Genomic DNA, 23,514 nt, shown 5'->3' with positions numbered 1-23,514 from the left:
TTGTGGGATTTTTCTCTCTCTCTTTTTTTTTGGGGGGGGGGTTATGATGGAATAATCCTAAACATATATGTTTTTAAGTGTGAAAATGTAGGCCCATAATGCCATTGTGCGGCAAAAATAGACAATGTTTTTAAAGATATTTGGTGTAATAGAAAGTGGTACTTTATTAATAGGGCATCGCGGCTAAGGTCTTGGGTGTGTTGTGGTGATAACTGGTGTCAGTTAACACCCTAGTTGTTTATCTCTCTATCACTTTCTTTTCTTCCAAATTCATTATTAGTATTTTTGCATGTGACCTATCATTTCTTTCCTTCTATATCATTCTTAAATCGTATTTGAATTAGGAAATTAGATAGGGCCTACTTTCATAAACCTGTTATTCTTGTCTATGTGGACTTTTTTTAAACCAGGGTTGTTATAAGGAATTTGTATTTTGTTGTTGATCTTCGTGATTTTTTAAAACAGAATATATATGATTCGTCCATCATTTGATCTTCAAAAGTCGGCCAGTTCCGGCGGAGGAGATTTCAGTGGTTAACCACTGATTTCTCTCCTTGTCTTGCCTCATCCATGAACTATAACCCTGACTCCTACTGCAGTTCACTTCATTCACAAAAACAGCAACCAACATTTAACACTACGCGAGGGACTAGAAAACTGATAAGTTGTCAAATCGATGGTGTAATCAGTTCATTTTTATCACGTAGTTGTTGTTTTTTACTGCTTGATAAGTTACGCAGCTTTTAGATTTTTCCGTATCGGATATTCGCCCATTGACAGTACTTGAATAAAAAAAAATGTGGGATTGATAACCATGATAAGCGTGATTTGGACTCCTTTCGCTCGAGTGAAAATTGGAAAACTTCCGTTATTCAATGTAATGGATGACACACCTGTAGATAGATTTATCAAAAAGATAACCAATTTCTAAAATATTGTTTTCAGTCCCTCCATCTCTCTAATTATCTATCTATCTATCTATCTATATCTATCTATCTATCCATCTATCTATCTATTGTCTACTTACCTACCTACCTATATCTATATATCTATATATCTTTCTCGCATTTCTCTTTCTTACTTTTCTTTTCACTTTTCTTCCTCATCCTATTCTTCTGACTCCCCTTCTTAATTCTTCTCAGTCTTCTCCTTCTTCTTCTTCTTCTTTTTCTTTGTCTTTTTCTTTTCTTTTTCTTCCTCTCTTCCTCCTAGACCTCTTGCTTTTCACCCCCTCTGCTTTATATATTTCTATACTACTCAATAATATTAATCATCAGATTCATTCCATTTTATTCCTGTTTTTGTCATGTTAATCCTTCCCTAACACGAGCACCCTGTCACCCTACCCCTCTCCTCCCCTTCCCCCTCCCCTCCCCTCGCCCTCTCCTCCCCCACTGCCTGCAATCTGCTTTTAGCGACCCCTCTATACAAAATGTGACATCTAAAGCTGATAATGGCTGTATTCATATACATATACCTCTAGCAATATTAAACCCTAAAACTTAATATACTGTATGCCATTTTTATAAGGCCAATCAACTGTCTGTATCAATTGAGATACCTGACCCCATTATGTGCTTGAACAGAAAATAACAATACAAGCCCCCCCCCCCCCCGTTTTATCTTTCTGAATATTTAAAATATAAAAATTGATATCACGAATCATTGCATGAGACATCTTTCAAATGTTAAGCCTCGGCAAAGTTACGACTTAAATAATGAAAAATCGAATGACTCAGAATTAAAAGGGGTTATAATACTTATTAAAGTCCTATATGATTTTTTAGCTGTTGGAAAGATAGAAAAATTATGCTAGCTTTCATATTCTTTCAGGACGAAAAAAAAACGGTCTACTTCAAACGCCCCTCAGGACCCTCACATTTATCCCTTGAATAAAAAAATAAATAAATAGTCGAGCCAATCATTTTGTTTTTATCATTTTTAAAGCATTTCTGTGTATACAGTGCATGCGATGCACAAAAAAATAAAATCAATATAAAATTAATATAATATAGAAACATTTAATTATATATTTCAGATAATTTTTATAGATTATTTATTGGAAAAGACCAATCTTGTAAATAAATAATTCTAGTATTTATAAAAAGAACAGTTATTGATTTGATAAGAACTACCACTATAATCAAATGATAACATTAATGGCGACAGCGATGATGAAGATGATGGTGACGATAATGATGGTGAGATGACGATTATATTATATAACAACAGATAATAATAATGATGATAATAATAATGATAAAAAATAATCATCTTCATCATTGCTTAATTACAAATGATTGAAAGAATTAAGTTGATACGTGTTATGCGTTTCTTGTGGAGAATTGCTATTATTAATGTTGTTTGTCAGAAAATATGAGTCAGAAATATGTTAGAGAATGTGATTGAATGTGATTCAAAATATTACCTTCTGTTCAATAGATTCAACATTTTCTTTTATCAAAATGTCTAATTTTCTTGATATACTTTTCGAATTACATTTCATTGTATTTTGTCTACTATATCAATTTATTTTCTGCATTTTGTTCTTGTTCCAAATCATCTCAATCATGTAGGCTAAGCATGTGATATCGTTGATTTACTTAGATAAAGAAATACAAGAACTAAGAAAGTCTACCAGATTTTATCAATTTTTTGATAATATATTGGATTATTCTGTAAGCTACGAAATTAGTAGTTAGATAACCAGTTCTCAGCCAACATGATCAAGTCAATAGACTCGTCACATTATTAACGATATTAGAGGAAGTAGTGCAAGCAGTAAATTTTCCAGCGCAAAAAAGACCGATAATCATTTCATAGTAATGATTCTTCCCCTCCAATATCATTATAGCTCTTGCATATTAGGATAAAGACGAGAAGCAACAAGAATTGGTTCCGAAGATCTGAACTAGCTGCGGTGTCAAGACATCGGCAGCGGCGCGGTGACAAATTGCAACGGGGTCGGCTCGGGGCGCGTGGAGGCCACCAGACCCATTAGTGAGGAGCGGAAGGACGCGGCTGGTCGCCGTGCGGGGCTTGCGAGACGTGATGAAATATTGAATGGGATTTCTTTGCGACCTAAGGAAACTTTAGGGCGCGAAGGTTTTACAATCATCCCATATATCATGCCGAAAGGAACAGTGTAAAAGAAAAAGAGGGGGATACATAGTTTTCCATGAAGCAATGTGTTTTATAGCTCCATGGTTTTTTTCATTTCAGAATATTGATGCCATACTGCACGCACAATTTTGATTATGATATTGATCATGGATCGGTGATGATGGTGGTAGTGGAATGAATATAAAACACCGGTTATGATGAATTTAATGATGATAATTGTTATTTTGATTAACAGGAATGTATAACCTGATACACATCGTGACTAGAAATGAAAGCTTAAGGACAGGGCAAGAAATTGAGAGAAATAATCGCCCAGTTTCTTCTCTCGTGACTTAAAAAAAAAGCGACGATCTTGGACCCCATCGACTTTTCCCCTCTGTACTATATATACTATATTCTACGATAAAAAAAACTGTGACGTAACGCTGTTTTTCTTTTTAAAAATCCCGTAATATACTACTTCCGATTCTTAGTTTGATTGCTCAATACATCTGCTTCCACTTTTTTCCCCCGAATCCGTTCAAAATCTTGAGATTTATTTTGTTTTGATAATAACAACTGCCAGACTTATAATTCAGAAGAATCGAATCCCATTATCAGTCAATTTTGTTTCAATATGACCCAAATATAAACACAACTAACTTGGAAATATTTCTGACTTGCGCGCTATATATCTCATTGTTTTTATCACGTTCTTTTTTAAAGTGCCATGTATGATTAGAAATTAATTCGATAGACAAGAAATGGCCTATATTATATCTCAAATATGAAAAATATACCTGAAATTGTATTTTCATCATGTTCATGGCACGTCCATTGAATAACTTACAGAATATAAAATTGATATTTTGATGTTCGTTTTATAATATCCAAATGCAGAAAATTATTATTTTTTATATTTTGGCAGGGTCCAATAGTAACATTTAAGATCACAATTGAGATACACCTTGTTCATTTTGTTATAATTTGTTGAATAGTTGTTCTAAAAAAAATACCCTCTCTGAAAATACTGCATGGTATAAAATTAAAATTTGTCGCGAAACATTATGCTTATTTGGGGGTAAATTCATATTTCGAATACATCTTATACTGCACAATAATACAACGACTGAATTCGGGTTCAGTCACCATAATTACCTGTGCTTGTTATCAATGGATTATATATATAATCTGTTCATTATATCAGAATGTCCGTATTTACCCATACCATGGATAGCATGTATAATATTCATGTCTTTAAAACCAACATTTTATAATTGTAACTGCCACAAGACTCATGTTTTACTCATCTAAATTCTTTTAATTAGAAGGATTATTTTCTTTCGAAAATAAGGGATCAAAATGTTGTTTGTGATGTGCACACTGAAAAGAGATTCATTTGAGGCAACTTGTGATTTTGGAGGTAATGATTGTTTTTATTGTCTTGAAAAGAATAAGAAAAGAATTGGGATATGTAATGAGAGACTGAACCCATTTATGATATAAATTTCTACACTGGAGTTCATAAACTAAGTTTATCTTTACATTTTCGAATACTCTATTTTCAAGAATGTAAGATAAAACTGAAGTTATCCCACACAATTTGGCTATTAATCTTCTTTCTCATTCGGGGATTGATTCCAATTCAAAGGTGCATGCTGATGTAGTTACTTTCCAGAATATTATTAAATTTTCCTGTAAACCATCACGGTAGGTTCTTGAGATCCTTCAGTCGGGACATCACAGGAAAGACTGAGAATTTGTTTGTGTTCAAAGATAAATCGTGCATGGCTTGAAATTATTTATTCTCTCACGTAGTAGCAATCTTTCTTTTTTTCATTCGTGGGAAAGGATGGCTATTAGGCATACTGGATGTTTTAAGCATCAAGTCTTTCTTAAGTTTTGATACATCCCCAAGTTTAGGTCACTATTCAACTTATATCAAACTTTATTATAAGCATGTGTAAAATGCCGAGGATGATGTGAAACGAAAATTGTTTAGTAGACGTTTTTTCAGATTTAACAAGCAAATTTATTTTTGTCGGGAGTCCAATTGCTTATTTTTGTTTAAATTTTGTCCTACAAAACCATCTGTCAAACTTGTAACGGACTGATAAATTAAGGTTATAATCTTTTATATTTATTTCTGATATGCAGTTATCAATGTTGTGACGTAGGTGTTACACATGACACACTATATTTTGATAGTTCTGCTATAATGTTTTGTTTCAAAATTTGCTTTTGCTTTCTTTGCGATTTTTAAAAATCAACACGTTTTCCCCAACCATGGATTTGTATTCAATTGGTTTTGACATTTTATCGCATACATCACGACACTCACACCACGCAGTTGTGATTACCTTCACCTATTTCGTGAGGATTCTTGTAACCACTGTCATTATTATGACGATGATTTATGGTGGTGACAATTGTGATGATGATGATGATGAAATGGGTATTGATGGGATATGATATGGGTATTGATGTCGATATGGGTATATTGACGTCGATAATGATAACGTGATTGTTTCGATGATAGAGTAAAAGAGGTTTTTTTTTTTCGAGGGTGACTTGTACCATTTCTGATTAATGATCACATTATTTTATAGGAAGCCTTTTGTTGCTCTCATTGATCCACAATAATCCAGAACGCCTGTTAGTATTGATCTGCTAAATCTCATTTTGATCTCTTTTCACACCCTTTTAGGGTAGTATCACCCGTCTTTTATCGGCTTATTTAGATACATAGACCTTAATATCCCATCCATTCTGCTCAAAACCTGCATGAGCGACTCGTTTCAAAGTACCTAAATATCTGGAAAAGGATTACTCTTAAATAGAAGAGAAGTAAAAGAACAACTCAGAATAAATTGCTTTATGGGATTATACGCTACTCAAACACTTCGCACATCAGGAATTCGTGATTTATCTTTCAAAAAATGTTAACGCAATTATTCTTAACCAAATAAATCTGTTAATATGTTAGACAAAATAAGTTTTGTTTTTGCTACCTCTTTGAACTAGCAAGATGACAATAATATAAGTCTAGTAAAGTTATTGTGATTGTCCCAAATCCGAATGAAAGATCAGGAGTTCTTTTTTTTCCAAAATTAATCAACCAATAGACTAAAATAAAACAACGTAAAATTAAGTTTTTATTTGCATAAATGCTATACTATCCCAAATTGCACATTTGTTTGTGTGTAATTTCCGGCACACAAGTACTTCGGATGTTGACAGAAGTTCATTGAAATGTTAGTAATACATGCTAACAAGTAAAGTAACAAATGGAATTCCGAATATACCCCAAAATAATATTCCGATAACACGTTCATCAATGTTTGTTGTCGTTGGAAACAATATTTGGGACACTTTTAACGCAGATCATTGCAGTTTAGGAATATTCATGAAAGTAGGAAAACAGATTCAGGTACGATGGCCAGATTTCATATTCGGTATATTATCATTGTTTCATTTCGACTTCGCGTTATAATCATGTAATATGCGTCTCTAATTAAACTTTTGTCAATTAGAGACGCATATTAAATAATTATAACGCGAAGTCGAAATGAAACAATGATAATATACCGAATATGAAATCTGGCCATCGTACCTGAATCTGTTTTCCTACTTTCATGAATATTCCTAAACTGCAATGACTGCAATTTATTTCATATTGATGACATGCATTTTAAGTGGTCATACAGTATTTCCCGTATTTTATCTATTAAAGATAATGTTCATCAAATAAGTTTATGTGGGCTAAAGATACACATAGGTCTAATTCATTATGCATTCTCCATGAACAGAAACGGCAATTGCTCAAAATTTACATCGCGTAATTGCGATATAAATACAATATCCGAGGTAAAAGTTGTTTGCAAACCATACACATTAAAATACTGGTTATTAATTTGAATTCATCAGAGGAAGGTAAAATGTTATCATACCCACAATGATTTGTCGCCTATATAAACTGATAAAAACTAAAAGCAATCAGAGAAAACATACAAAGACAGTACAGTCACAACACCCTGACTAATGTCTGCCATTCTGCTATACTCGACGATACATTATTATATGTTTGCTCGATCCTTTTTACTAATTATCAGTATTGATAAGGTCCAATGTGAGCATATATGTATCTATTTATGGGTCTATATAATTATGAAATAAGGTTAACAAAGGAGACAATCATCAAACATATTGATTTTGCTTAATTGTTTTTAATGTGATTAAGGTATAATAAAAACAAACAACACTGCGCAAGAACAAACAAAATCATGCATGTTTGCCACCACTGATATGCCTCAAGCATAAACAATATCTTAATGCAATATTCATATCTATTTGCATAATGTATCACTTTAAAAAAATGGCCAAGAGAAGAATGAATCAAGGAGCATATAAAACAAAGATTAGTGATTAATAGCAAATATGAAAGAACACTTTATAAACTAAATGCGCATGTAATATTGATCTTGATTGGTCAGTCCATTTAGCAATTGATCGATAATCTTTGAGTTACGGAGCCAAGATGGTAATTTTATGTAGACCTATATGACTTTCTGTCAACCTTTGTCCTGTTGGAATCGATAAAAAAAGTAAAGCGACGTCGAAACGAAAACAACAAACAATATTGTATGCATGTAAAATCCTAAATCATTAGATACAGTGAGTCATGCAATATCGGTCTTTATTTCTAGATGTAGGTTTACATAAAAATGAAAATAATTTACACGCACCTATCAGCGACCTATGTCCCTTTTCAATATATGATACATGAGTTATATTAACTTGTATTTATCACTAGATTGTTTAAATATATCTTTATATCAACACTTTCATAATTTAAATAGTATTTTATAATGTGTCCACTTCTTTGTTCTTTGCTCAAACTTTCTGCAGGTCCAAATGTTGGTCTTGAAGTCGGCAGGAAAAGATGTCGGCAGACCTACACTCGTTATCAGACATTGGAGCTAGAAAAAGAGTTTCATTTCAACCGCTATCTTACACGAAGGAGAAGAATCGAACTCAGCCATCTTTTAGGATTGACAGAACGGCAGATCAAGATCTGGTTCCAGAACAGACGAATGAAATACAAGAAAGAGAGCAAGAATAAAGAAGAAGGAGCATCGGGAGAAGGTGAGGGGGACAACGAGACCGATTCAACGGGTACGGAGAACGCTCAATCTCAGAACGCTGTACACGGAGTGACGATATTGGAAAAACCATCGTCGTTAGTATTGCATGTAGAAGAAAATGTTGGATTGAACGTTGTACGACATTCGTGAAAATGTTGACATGGTAGATGAAAAGTGACTGTATTTAAACAAAACATATTCCTTGACGTTAATTGGTAATTTATACTGAAAATGATAAATACAAAAAAGAGTCAGGGGATTGATTGATTGAAGAGTTTATGTGGAACCCAAGGGTATTGTGATATCATACTTTGGCGTTAATATTGTGTGTGTATGTGTCACCTGGATGTACATAGTAATATCAACTCGATGTGTAAATTATGTATATAATCTATGGACTTTGTGTGTATAGAGAGCAAAAATAACATTCTTTGAATGTTGACATAGTTTTAATGTATGCTGAAGTACAGTGTTGCCGTTATTGTACACCGCTCTGGCGTCGGACAGTCAATGGGGGAAACAGCACGATGAGTAACTCCATTCGCTGATTTCATGCAGTCACGTGACTCACCACAAAATATACGCTCATGCAAATTTGCTATTTTGTTGTTGGTTTATCACCCTCATATTTTCACAGTACTAAGTTATGAAATTGCTGCACTTAATCCACGATGTACAAGTATATCATTACACCCAATGATAATTTAATGGGTATATTTTGTTGAATAATTTTGAAAATTGAGAGGAATGTCGTGTAAAGTTTTCTCAGGAGGTAACGTGCATGATCCCAGTCACAATTAGAAGTGCAAAAATCAACCGAGTATATCATTTCCATGTAGGAATATTTGTGTTTTAGAAAGGGAAACAACACATAACTACATATAACTACCTTTTGTTACAAAATTAATGATCTTCTTATTGTGCACCAAATTTCTGGTCATAAAATAATTAGAAACTTGTAGTCTGAGGCAGGGCAGTAATTCGTATTAAGGTCATTTCTAACTCACCTTTAAAAAAAAGTAAAAACCCATATAATCACACAGTTTCTAATATATCCAATCATGAACATATATTTAATGGCTTATTGATTCTACACTTCAAATGTAATCCCAGTTGTCATGATTGTATGGTGGGCTACTTGGCCTTTACTTAGTAATTAGAGGGGAAATGTTGAAATACTGTTTAGTATACAACAATCATTGTCAATGGAGGTGAAATTGATTGAACTGTGTTTGACATTCCAGGGTGTATCTACGCGTATGTGATCAAACAAAAACTTACAACATTCCAAATATTAATGACTGATACTCCTCTCATTCAGGAATTCAATGAATATTTGAGAATGTATCAAAAGAGTCCCTGACATTTTAGTTTTCTTTTACAGCCAATTCTTTGATACTTAATGATTAAGATATAACTGACACTTAAAAAACAACTTTCTCGAATATCTGGTAAGATAGGCATGTAATCATATTACTTTTGCAGAACTCGATTCGATTCATGTAAAACTGAATAGATCCTATTTATCAAAATGGCAATTTTATTGTTTCCCATATCGATGAGAAAATAATGTTTAACTGAATTTCTATTAAATGGCTCTCTGATAAACGTATCTATTCAAATTTGAGCAGATTGTTTTTAGAGTATGCTATCAAATGATATTCGTTGCTATCATCATCAGTGCAATTGGATGTGGGTCAATGATTGTGAGGTCTTTTCTCCGAAGCTCCAATCCGTCATATTTTACTTTTCCCATCCATTATACACTTTTTAATGTGAAGATTTCCTTATCCAAAGTGACATGATTCTCTTTAGAAGTTATCTTAATTACATTCCACTGTAGATTTGCAAATTTTAACTAGAAAAGAGTACACTCTGTAATGTCAAGTTTCAATGTCATTTACAACGTTTATTTCAGAGAACATACCACGGAACCATCTTAATAATTATCAAACTATTTCTTTATGACGTTTAAAAAATATTTTATACTCTCATATATTTTTTTTTTCTATTTGTCATAATTTCTTTCTCGACCAATCTTAGACATGTTAAAACCAACCCGTTTACATTTTACTTGATGCATTTAAAATGAACTGGAGTAAATCTTAATTGTTTCCTACCCGTAATGTCTTCAATTTGTTGCGGATGTCTTAGCCACGAAATAAAACAGTTTAATGTTTCCTGTCATTTTTACTAATGACATGTCAGAGGCTTTAGATAGTAATCTTAAAGATGTACTTGCTGATAAAGACTGTAATAACCCATGTATACTCTATTATTCAGGAAATATCTACAATGCATGTCAGTTTGATCAAGTTGAATTGCGGTAGTCCTATTCAGCAGTGCACTCTGTATATCGTTCAGATGCGTCTTGCCAAGTCATGGCTGTGTACATATAATCCCATCTACCCATAAAACTATTAGATCAGAATGAAAAATTAAATAAATGCTTGTATATTTGTATTAGGCTATTGTTAAAGCTAGTCCACAATGGCAAATATTCGGCCCATTTACAATATGCTTGTTTAACCCTGATAACTATATAGCAAATGGAACATGACGTTGAGTTGTGTTCCAGTGCAAGATGTTTCAACAGATGTGCAAAAATAGACATCCTCGAGGGATGATCTCACTTATATCGAACATCGCTACAAATGCAAATGACTAAACTTCTTTTTCGTCTTCATTCATTTGAGAGTTAGATATTATCCAATACGATGTAACGATGCATTTTGAGGTTGATGTTGTTTGTTCACAGACGATGTCCTCGCTATTTTAGCGCGCGCTAAACGGTTTCGCGCCATTGCGCATATGATTATCAGTTACAATGTAGAAATATATGTTTCTTATTATGGATTCATGCCTACCGTCTGGTATGTGTACAATCACCGATGGTGGAGCAGGACACGAGGAGGGTCTTTGAATAAAACTTGATTGATGATGTCGATTTCTGAAGAATAGATCACGGTAATTGACCGAGAAAAAAGAGGGCGAGCATGCAGAAAAACCTCATATCTCACGCCTCAATGCGTGATAAATCTGATCGTGAATCAGTATCAGGGTACTCTCACCGCGGAGACGAGCTGAGTTGATTGGATATATTGGGATGCGCTCAATTTGTTTCAGTTAACCATGCATGTGTTTCAGTACCCCCCCCCCTCCCTCATTCCGTTTTCCAGGACCTTTGCTATAATTACTTAACAACATATAGCTTAATGACGAAAGTCTATGTTGGTATGTTTACAAAGCATCGTCGGTCGGTTAACATCTGAACAAAACGTTATTAATTGCCTTTCCTGCTGTCATTTTCATAACAAGAAAAATTATTAATGATGAAATTAAGCAGGACGGATGGCAAGAGATGCTGGACACGGGCGAATCCCGAGGGTGTTTAAACAATCCTGTCATACTCCAGAAAAATGGGAGCGGGTTGTTAAAATAAAACAAATAATCATAAAATTTGAATCCAAATCACTTAAGAAGTCACGTGTAATTATAACATGACTACCTCTTACTTTAGACATCATCATCTGGTGTTTCTGATTTATTACTCGTTGCCCTCCATTTAACATAGTATTTAGGTCTCAACATCTGCGTCATGAATATGCATTTAAACAATAAAGCGATGTAATACTGAATCAATCTGTAATAGATATACCAAGGGTTTGCCCATTGCCACACATGTACAGATTTGTAGACTTAAAGAAAAAAAATCATTTTGAAACATACCAAACCATCCATGAAATTCATGGTAAACCAGATTTCTAAAGCACCCGTGATGATAGACAATGTCTATTGAAAAAAAACTTTGACAGATTTTAATGAGAATTGCGATTTTTATTTGGAAAATTCTCTCCGAAAACGTGCCGAATGATATCATTATCAATTGAAAATGCTTTGAGAAAAGAAAAGTAATTCATGCTCATGTTTTACTCTAGTTGTCTAGTTTTAAATAGACGGGTGTTCGGTATATCAATTTACTTTGAAAATGTTAAGAGTGGAAATTATTAAACTGATTTTGACTTGTATGTGATTGTTTTCACTGAGCTATAAAGGTGCAAATACTTGTGATTTTTTTTATTATTGATGTCTATGTGTGATATGTGGATATATTGCTTTAAAACAATAAAGACAAAACAAAAAATGCATTTTTCAGATCTACCCCTTTCTATCTTTATGAATATGTGTGTGACTTGCATAATTATATTGATATCACAGTCATGACAGTGATATACTTAAAACAAGACTGTCAGGGATGATCACAAATTGATTGGTTGATTAATTGGTTGATTGATTGGTTGATTGATTGATTTATTTATTGATTTATTTGTTTCTTTCTTTATTTATTTATTTATTATTTATTTATTAATTTATCATTATTAATTATTTTTGATTTTTTGTTTATTGATTGATCAAGTTTAGTGAGTGAGTGAGTAAGTGAGTGAGAGAGCGAGCGAGTAACTGAGTGAGTTATTTTATTCATTGATTGATGGCTTGATTGATTATTTGATGATTTTTTTTCGATGATTTGATGGTTTTTGTTAGGGGGTAGTCCTAAAATTCACTTTTTAGCTTTATACTTATGAAACAATATAAATATGTAATAATCTCATAGGCCTATTTGAATAGTGCGAGTGCGAAGCGCGAGCTAAAATTTGTTGAAACGTCATGTATTTTGTCCTGAAAATTGAAAATTTGGGCAATGTTTGTGATCCTGAACAAAATGCGTATGTAAGTAGAAAATCATACTGCGAGCGCGAAGCGCGAGCAGACATTGTTAATATATAGGGCCTACGTTCTGGCCTGATCTTAAAATGACCTGTTAAGGACTGTTTGCAGTTAGCCATGAAGACGATACATATTTCAATGATTAAATATATTTTTGTCATTCCGAAGCACTTTTTTCAATCATGTACGGGATAGGTATATAACTAAACAATTGATGCAAGCGCGAACAAAGAAAAAAAATCAGACCTAAAAACTGGACACTCTATTCATGTTTTTTTAATCATGAAAAGAAACACGGGTAATTGGGCATCTTCCTTCATTATGCGAAGCGCGAGCAGAAAATTTTGGATATTCTGATCTGAAATTGGAGAAATAAAAAACATTTATGTTTTAAATAAAGAACAAGCTGCGTATCTCAATAAACATGCGTGCGCGTATTTTAGATTTAGACCTATAGAATCTGGGCATTCTGAATACATTCAGAAAATCAACAATCAATAATGCGAGCGCGAAGCGCGAGCTTAAAATATTTGATATTCCGATCTGAAAAGGGTCAATTTAAGCACTGTTTCAAGCACTGTGTAGGAAACTTGTGAAGTGGATGTGGATCGCACTTAATAAATAATGCGAGCGCGAAGCGCAAGCTGAGGTTTTTTCCAATTATTTTGACCGGAACATTCTTAGGACATTGTGTCATCATATGAAAATGATGACTAATTTCCTATTCCTCTTCCTAAGCGCGAGGTGAAATTTGTTGAAATTCCATTTGTTGATATTAAGGCCTGAAAACTGAACATTTTAAGCACTTTTGTAATTATGAATAGGATGCATGGGTTAATATATTTTAAACAATTAATGCGACTGCAAATCGCGATCCGAAATATTTATAAACTGTTTTGAAAAGGGGATTTCAAGTAGTTTGTATATAATTAAAATAGAGGTATACATAACTTACCAATCAAAATGCGAGTGCGCAGCGCTAGCTAAAAATGTTGATATTCAGACCATAAAATTGATATTTTACAAAATTACAAAGCATTTAAAAAAATATATTTGTAAATCAAACAAAATAATTAAAGCTCGCTGTCCGGCCGAGCTGACATGTTTTGTATATTGACTTCAAAACTTCATATTTTAAGCTCCTATTGAACAAGATATGTATCTCATCGAAGAATGCGAGTACAAAGGGCGCACAAAAATTGTATATAGTGACATGAAATTTGTTTATTTTTCAAGTCTTCCCCTCACCTTATTTTATTCACTCGTCTTCCTCCTCTTTTTTTCTTATTATTTTTTTCCTCCTCTCTTTCCCCTTCTTTTTTCTTTATTCCCCCCTTTTTTCCTTATTTTTGCTCCGCCAATGGGGGGGGGGGGCTAAGGCCCCCCTGGATCCGCCTATGAGGTGAGCCAAAAACTCATCAAGAGCTTAAAACTTGCAACAGAGTAGCTGGTTGGTACTCATTTTCCTTCATTTCATTTTGAAGAGATCCTCGTTTTCGAGTCAACATAAAATAAACCGACAGCAATCTACTTTCACGACCATCTGTAGCGCCGAAATGAGCCAATGAAAATACGGATTCAGACACGGCGCATGGGACACAAAAATATAGCTACGACCGAGCGGGCAAAAACCTTAAACATCATATTTGTACCTCTCCCCATTTTTTTTTCGTTTCTACTTTTCTTTTCTCGGTCGTGTGACCTCCCCCTCCCCCGGTCCCATGCACCTGTAAGTGACCTGCAGTAGATTACAACGACTCGGAACCAAAGAGATTCGTCAAGAATGGTAATCAGGAATCGTGTCATGCCGGGTGATCTTTTAATTTATTTTTTTGTGTGTAGGTGTGTACAATTCTGTGTACTTATTTATGAATTTATAAATATATATAAATATTATCGTCTGTTTTGGGGGGAGGGGTAGGGCTTATCCGACATAATTAGCATGATCAGAATACCACTATCAGTGATTCGTGTCCCTTTTCAATCTTAGTGATGGATACAGGTTCCAGTGTAATTGATGAAAATAAATTTGTCTGAAAATGATAATAATACTGCAAAGGGGAAGTATTAATGGCTTTATTGCCTCACAAAATTGTATAATTTCCGTCAGAATGATAATTAGACTTCCACGTATTATCAGTCAATGACGTGACAACGAGTGGGAAATTTGAACAATGTTAAAGGCCTGCATGTTCTTGACGGATAGAAGGTTTATTTTGAATTGAATCGGGAAAGAAACTTCCGACTCTACCGTGGACCCTGCATCATTTCCCTTTCCTGTTTATATTTTTTCCCCTTTCGGGATGCACACGTATCTGCACTTCTCACGCAGGGAGGCCTTTTTATATATCTCTTCATACATGAATAGTGTGTGACAAATGAGCTACAATCAATTATAAACGTGGAATTTCAGTCTCAGGATTATTTAGTGATTATAGGGCAATGTGACACTGAACTGAATATGATCTTCTGAACTTGAATAGGTGAAGGATTGACAAAAAAGTGAGGGCTGGAAAAAAAAAGTTTCGACTAAAGGATTTACACTAGTGGTGGAAACCCCACATAGTGCAGTTGATTGCATGCTGTGATTATGGTCAAACGAAATTTAATGAAATATCATATGAGCAAAAAAAATGGTCATGGTGGTGCTGCTGATAATAAACGATGATACCAAGTGCATGGATAGGTCCATATTAAGAGCGGTCGTATAAATATTGGTAGTGGCGCGACTGTGAAAGTGATGCTGGCGATCGTACGCATCTGCTCGGTGGTGGCGGTGGTGATGGTGATGCTGATGATGACGACGCTGATTGTGGAAATGATTATTGTGATGATGGTTATAATGATAATGGTGTTGATGGTGGTGGTGATGATGGTGATGCTGATGGTGATGCTGATGGTGATGCTGATGGTGATGAGATGATGGTGGTCAGGTGGTGATGAGGGTTCACGGTGATGGCAATGATGATAAAGATGATGATGATGAGGAGGATGAAGATGAAGATGATGAGGATGAGGATGATGACGATGCTAATGATGATGGTGGTGGCTGTTGTGGCCTATGCATGTGTTGCTGATAATGGTGTTGGTGGTGGTGCTGGTGGCGCCGATGGTGATTATTCAAAAGCTGTTTTATGAAATAGTGGTGAAATTGATGATTATGACAATAATAAAACAAATGCCAATAATTGGGAATAGAATGGGCAGAATGGTAAAGGCGCATCACGACATTGGTTTAGTGGTCATTTAAATCTAATTGTTTCTTAAAATTGCCGTTCATCCCAACTAAAAACATGGCTAGAACTACAGCAATATACATTTTCATTCGGAAAAGGACATATACAGAAGTATATACTGACATGATTTTATATAGACAGAAACAAGCCCAAATTATACCCCAAAAAAACCATTTACTATGTTAATGAGTCATACTCATTAGTCCGGAAAATGAATTGTTTTGTTCTGGGGTTTAAAACAAAAGGTAACCGTGACCCCAATTACAACACATACATCCTCTACATTCGGGTCCGTAACATAAAGCTTAGCGGGTGACCGTGGGGCTACTTCATAAGATTGACTTGCATTGGATATTGTGTGTGATCAATCGTACAAATAATCTCTATACGATTAATTGCTAAGTTTTATATTAAGAGGACCTGCAGGGGGTGTTTCACAAAGATTTAAGTATGGCATTATAGTCGCGCTTAAATGCCGATGCGCGATCTCATTGATCAATACGTAGCAGTGCGTGTCCTCCTTGCATAATCATGATAATCTGACCAATGCCTTTTATACTGCACGCAACTAGACATTTAAGTGCGACTCTAAGTTATACTTAAATGGTTGTGAAACACCCCCTGGACTGGTCCAGGGGTGTGCAACCGGATCGAGCCCGAATACGTTTTGGACCATCAATGCATTATCGTATCCAGTTTCTTATATCGCTTTCATGAATTCATTTTTTCCCCACACAAAATTTATATTTTTAAAATGATCTTCATTTACCTTAATATGGAGATTGTCTCATACGATCATGTTAGATCATGGGGAAATGTATTTGAAATATTGTTTGCTGACTGCAGAAAATACAAGCGGCTTCTTCATAAACTATGTAAACGTTGGAGAAAATATGATAGTGTATGTATAAAGCATTGAGAGTTGCCATTTTGATGGAGCTATTTTTAAAATTCATTCTCTCTATCCTCTCCTTACATTAAAATGCGTATTTCCACATACGTTTCAATTTATCTATCTATTTCACGTAACTGCTGAAGGTTTCCATGGCGAAGAAGAATAGTGTAGTAAAAGGACTACCCAATATCGATATTTATCCTGAAGACGACAAGAACACACTTGTCAAAACGTCGAGATTGGGTGTTCCTTTTCAGGACCAACATGCCCATGAAAGATACATGAAACCTACTACACTATCTATTTCACGTGTTTGATCGTTTTAGTTGTTACATAAATCTATAAATGTTATCTATGCCCTTTTCTATGGTAATTTACATTGTTTTATTTTCCGCTTGTTAAATTTATGTTTTAATCTTGATGCTACTTTATTTTAATTATATTTATGGGATTCAAACTTGTACGGGGTTTTCAAGCCTTGTTTGAATCCCTTGACATGTTTTACTTTGTATGTTTTCCTTGTCTAACTAAATTCAATTCAGTGCTCGGTTGATTTTATTGGTAGGAAATATTATTTCACCCCAAAAGGCTAGATTGCTTAAAAATAATAATAATTGTATGTGATGTTGTATTAATTCATTCAACTATATTTACTAATTGAAGTTTCATTTCACTTTTCTCTGTTTCTGGAATTGCATGCTCTTCAACCTCACTTCAGAATTTGAGATTTTCGCATTTAATTGTTTTCCGTAAAAGGTCAAAACAACTTCCTTTCGTGAATTTGATTGATGAAAATGACGCTAAATTTAAGTTTTGATACAATTCTCTTTCAGTATCCTTTCATAACTGTAAATTAATATTACAAAGGCACTTTCATTTGAGACAGGTTTTGGGGAACTTTGCCACACTGCCCTTTTATCGTGCTTCTGATATTAACACAAGTAACTTGTGACCGTATATATACATTGTCCGACAATTTAGTAAAATGCACAGTCTTTCATTTTGATTTGTATGTTTTTTTTCGGGGGGCTGTCCTTGCCATCAACACCCAATAAAAATAGCATAAAAAATAAAACTCTAAAAACACTGAGTAAAAATATACCCAATATTGGATAGAAAGGGAACATGCATGTTTTTTGTTTTACATGGAATCTCCTTATATTTATTTATATGTCGTAAATTGAAAGCGTTTGTTTTCAGTGGAGGTAACCAGTTTTTGTACAATTGATTCATTTCTAACTTTAAAGCGAAATATGTGGTAAGTTTTACTCTTCGACTTAATAATAATAATATTCCGCATTTATACATCGGAACGACGTCTCTAAGCGCTTTACAGATATATTATTACCCCGGTCACCGGATCCTTGCATGCCCGCATACAATGTATGCACCTTGTCCACTCCCTGGGGAGCATTCCAACAAGAGTTCCAAGACTCAATTGCTAGGCATACTACATAGGCTTTCGCATCCTACCGGGTACCCATTTAGCACCTGGGACTTTCAAGTGATGTCAAATTTAAGGTATTTAGAGCCATGTCATATGATAGATACTTGGTTCTCAATATTGCTTGGTATTTTTTACCCCTTATTTGGGCTATTTCAACGCAACATTGCGTAAAATTTGCATGTTCCAATTTTACCCAATATTGGGTATAACTTTTTTTTAGAGTGGAGAGGTGTCTCGCAATTACATTGTAATTGATAGGAATTATAATCAAATAGCAATAACAAATTTTAAGATAAAATTATAATATCAATGATAATAAAAATAACAAAAAATAAATAAATGAATAAAATGTAATAATAATTTTTCGCATTTAATAATGATAAGTATAAAATCAAATAATAATGATAATAATGAGGATGATATTGTATTATCATCATTATTATTAAAAAGGATTGGTACAGCTCCGTCTATCTGGAATTTTTTTATTCCGAGGCGCTCAAAACGAGAGTTAAAATTAACCAAATTACGATGTAAATAATGAATCTCTAATCACTTGCTTCAGATGAAAATAAAATAATTGCAGAGTCAAAGTGACAGTTTTCTTTAAAGGGTGGCACATTCATACCATAATAATATAACAACCTGATGTAAGTTGACGTGAAACATATGAAAACAAATTGATATATATACTATTCAGTATTGGGATCTTAGTAATACAATCATAATTCCAATTTAGTAATTCGACAGTCACAGCCTGTATATATCTGCAGACATCACACTGAAACCAAACATGACTTCTCAATTTTTATAATGTTGAGCCAGGGAGAAATAAATAATAGCAAAAATGGACTCAAATCAATTGATATTACATCAGCATGATCAAGAGATCAAACTCTTCCCCCCCCCTGAATCCACGTCATCATTCCAGTTTTCTTTCCACACTAACTATGCAATATCTTTCTCATTTATTTGGAATCCACTTTCATTCCTAATGGAATCATTATTATTATAGGCCTATATCTTACTGAAGTCAATTTATGTTTGATTCTAATTGTTATAAATGAATGTTGCAGCTGAATAGCTTTCTGTCTCTGTCCATACAACGTATTTTGAATATACTGGTGTCTATCTTGGTAAGTCTACATCATTGGTCATTAAAATACATTTAATGGTTATCAGATAATTGATAGATTTCTACCGGGCACACCAATCTCCCTCCTGCTTGAATAGACGAACACACCGGTTAAATAAAATAATCTGTGAACAGTCTTTGGGTAAATGCATATTTAAAACTTGTCAAACTTGTGGTAAATCGTGTTTTATAGGGATGTGAAACATCAAGCGATTAGTACCATGCTTCAGGGAATTCTAACCAACAACAATTTTAAAAAGAAAGCTCCAAAAAGTGGGTATCGTTGGCAAACAGAAGCCATGGCCCTTTTCAGCCAAGATTTGATATTATTTTCAAGTAGCCGCTTGGAGGGGGTGGATGAATAGCGGTAAAGAGAATCGACCCCGCTCAGATTATAGGATTTGCTTTCAAACTTGAATAATTTTTTTCTTGAGCGCGATTACGCCTGGCGGCCGGCGGCGCTGCCTGGGTGGCGAACACAATAGGGTGCTCTCCAGAGAGAGAGAGGTTGCCAATTTGCCTTTCTTAGGGCCTGCTTCGAGTGAAAGGACAGAGAGTTTGGAACATTCATAGTTGAGACACTAAGGAGCCCCTGCCTGGATTGATACTTAAATAAGCGGCACTAATCCATGATGACTTAATCAAAGAAACTACAATCAAACCAAATCAGTACTTGACGAAGGACAAAATATCCCCAAAGAATTTCAAGAGTAAATTATTTTGGACCGTTATATGGGACCTCACTCATCCTATCCTTTTTTCATGTTATTAAATCATTTCTAACACGCTTTATGAATTTCAGTTTCAGGTTTGGCATGCAATATGCCTAGGCGACAATTTCATGCAAAATAAAGCATTTTTTTCAACAACATCCAATAACAATCAAAACAATATAATTGAAATTCAGATAATCATTTCGTATTTTTCTTTTTCAGGTCACTGTAAACAAAAAAACCGCGAAAATGATAGATTAGGGTGGAGGTCGGGATGAAAAGGAGTTTTTGTTATTTAGGGTAAAAGAAAAACAACAACAAATTTCACTTCCATCTACATTTGTACACAATTAAGGAAATCATTGCAGCGGATCCTTGTCTCGCCGCTCAGTCGCAGCCGAGACGAAAGGCGCAAGGCGAAGATGAACGTTTGCTGCAAGAGTCAGGAGACAGATAGAGAATAGAACATCAAAGATGTCCCGAACAATTATCTCAGGAATACAAGACGGCTGTTTGCTAAACAAGTTTGCATAACACCAATTACGGTCTTTGTAGTATTGTCATTTCACGATGTGGCGACCTCTTCAGGACCTATAATATTGGTCTGGATTGGTGACGATGGTCACCGATCTGTTCTGGTTCATCTAGATCTCCACTTTGTTAGTAAATTTTAGAGGTCACTCACTATAGAATTATAGTTTTATCATTGACAGTGACTAATGAAGTAAAGGCGTGAACAGTTTCTGAACTGATAATTCAGCGGAATAATACTAGAGGCCGATACCAAGTATACAATATATTACAAATATATGAAATACTTTCCTTCTGCAACTTAGTAAATTATGTTCTTGCTATGGCATGATTGCATGTTCATACATAATTATGAACAGGCGCGGTAGCATTTTCCCAGTGTGTTTGTTTGTTGTTGTTTTTTACCTAATTATTTCTTACACAAAAAAATCCGGGACAAAATCGCCATTTTTTAAATTAAAACTATTCATGTAAATGAGTTATCGATGAATCAATGCATTTGTTTTGCTACAAAAACGACAAATCAATAAATTATGAGGGCGGAGGAATAGGAGTATGAAAATGAGAATAAGAAAAACAAGATGACGAAGAAGAAGAAAACAATAATAAGAAGGAGAATTAAAACTAAAATAGAAACGGGAAAAATGATGAGGGGGGAATATAAAGACTGTAAATAAAGAAATTGAATATGACGACGAATACAAAATCCTTCACTATTGCAATGTATATTATTAACGAATTACCACGCATCATCTTCGGGACTTAATTTTGAATTGGAAATTTTGACGATTTTAACTCTGAAAATAAAAAAATGCACCATAAATGAAAAAGGAGAAGTTCATTGTACTGGTCACTCTGAAGTACGTGTACATGTGTCATCAGGCATCTCTGATGAACAATCATTAAAAAATTACAAAATAAAAAGTACTAGTTATAAGATAAAGAATGACAACAAAATATCTAGTTCTTGTATTCGTGTTATACTGCTTTGTATAACCATGATAACGTGCGTGTCAGGATATAACTCTTAAAATGGGCAATTTGAAATTACAATACATCACGATAAAGAGCCTTCTAAAATGCATCCAAAGATATGAAACATTTTGTAATTGGCAATTCAACTTTCCCTAAACGATCTTAAGGGAACATTTAAGACATGAGATGTCTTGTTTTCTTTCTTACAAAGAACGGCTTATTAAGCCCCTTTATGAGACCGTTTTGCCTTCTTTACAAATGAATTTATGGGGTCGTGAAATTATGACGAGAATTTGTACTCTGCCAAGCATGAAGTATACCGAACGGTGAATGGTCGTTAGCGATGTTTGATATTATGATGGTCTATAACTACATTTTTTTCTATACGCGCTGTGTGTCAAGAAAACAAGACAGAGAGGGTTGTTGATGTTGATGGGTGGGGGAGGAGGGGGGGGGGGGTAAGAGTTGACAGGGAATGAGAGGGGATGATCGCTGTGGTTTATTCCAATTCGTCTGATGCCAATTCGTCCAATTGCCAACTCTTCTATTATCAGTTGGTCTACCATCATTTCGTCCACTATCCACATGGTAAAATGTCATTTCATCCAATCACCATTTCGTCTAATAACTAGTTGTTCCAATAGCCATTTAGTCCATATACCATTTTGTCAAATTGGACTAAGTATGAAGTGCAAAATGAATGAAAATAAATGGATATTAGACCAACAGGTTATGAGACAAAATTTTCATACACAAAATGGTGATTAGACGAAGTGAGAATTGGACCAAATGGTTGATAGAGAAAATGTTGATGGACGGAGTTGCATTAGACTAAATGAAAGAAGACCATTTGGTGAATTGACGAATTGGCAGTAGACGAACTGGCAATTTACCATCGCTGTTATGGTTATTGGAACTTGGATCAATCAGGATGCTTTTTATCGATTTTTCAATTTTCATCAACAGCATAATAAAACTAAAGACTCTTAACAGCATTTGATATAAATTCACTTCAAAGTTTACTGCTGATGTTCAAGTATGCAAAAACATGCTTCCACCTTCATTCCACAATGTTATACAATGAACACATCTATTCATTCATACCCTACACGTAACTCTTTGAATTTTCATTTAATCAACCCCAGAATATGCACAGAGATCCATTAGACACCACGGTCCCGATTTATGGAACTCCCTACCAGAGTCTATAAAAAGATGCGCATCTCTTTACTCATTTTAGGCAAATGTTAAATCCATGTTATTATCAGAATATTTGAAGTAAGTTTTCTGTGTCAGTATTTCGGTTAATCATTACATCCTTCTTCCTTTGATTTGATAATCACCAAATACTCTTCCATGACCATCATCATCATCATTTCCATGGCCTTCACTTTCACCATTATCACCATAATCCTCATTTTTATCATCTCCATCTTCATAATTATAATGATGACCAAACATTACCATTCTTGCTTTACAAATGTATTAATTTATTTAGTGAGTTTTATTCCGGGGTTGTCAATTTTCAAGCAATCTGCTTATAATGACAATCCTTCTTCTGCAAACTGTAAATGTTGAAATTATTTGATAGTAGATCATATTTGTTTATAA

General features: G+C 34.3%; 1 protein-coding gene across 1 annotated transcript; it reads left to right on the top strand.

Moving 5' to 3' along the window:
* The first annotated feature begins 8,195 nt into the window (after nt 1-8,195).
* Nucleotides 8,196-15,914, top strand: LOC135153431 (prostatic spermine-binding protein-like). Its single transcript, XM_064095985.1, has 2 exons — nt 8,196-8,345; nt 15,696-15,914. The coding sequence occupies exons 1-2, from the start codon at nt 8,196-8,198 to the stop codon at nt 15,912-15,914; spliced, it is 369 nt and encodes a 122-aa protein (XP_063952055.1).
* The last annotated feature ends 7,600 nt before the right edge of the window (nt 15,915-23,514 follow it).

The sequence above is a fragment of the Lytechinus pictus genome, chromosome 3, assembly GCF_037042905.1.
Source record: "Lytechinus pictus isolate F3 Inbred chromosome 3, Lp3.0, whole genome shotgun sequence".
Lineage (NCBI taxonomy): Eukaryota > Metazoa > Echinodermata > Echinoidea > Temnopleuroida > Toxopneustidae > Lytechinus > Lytechinus pictus.
Note: the sequence above shows the minus strand (reverse complement) of the source record. Positions and strands in the feature narration are given on the sequence as shown.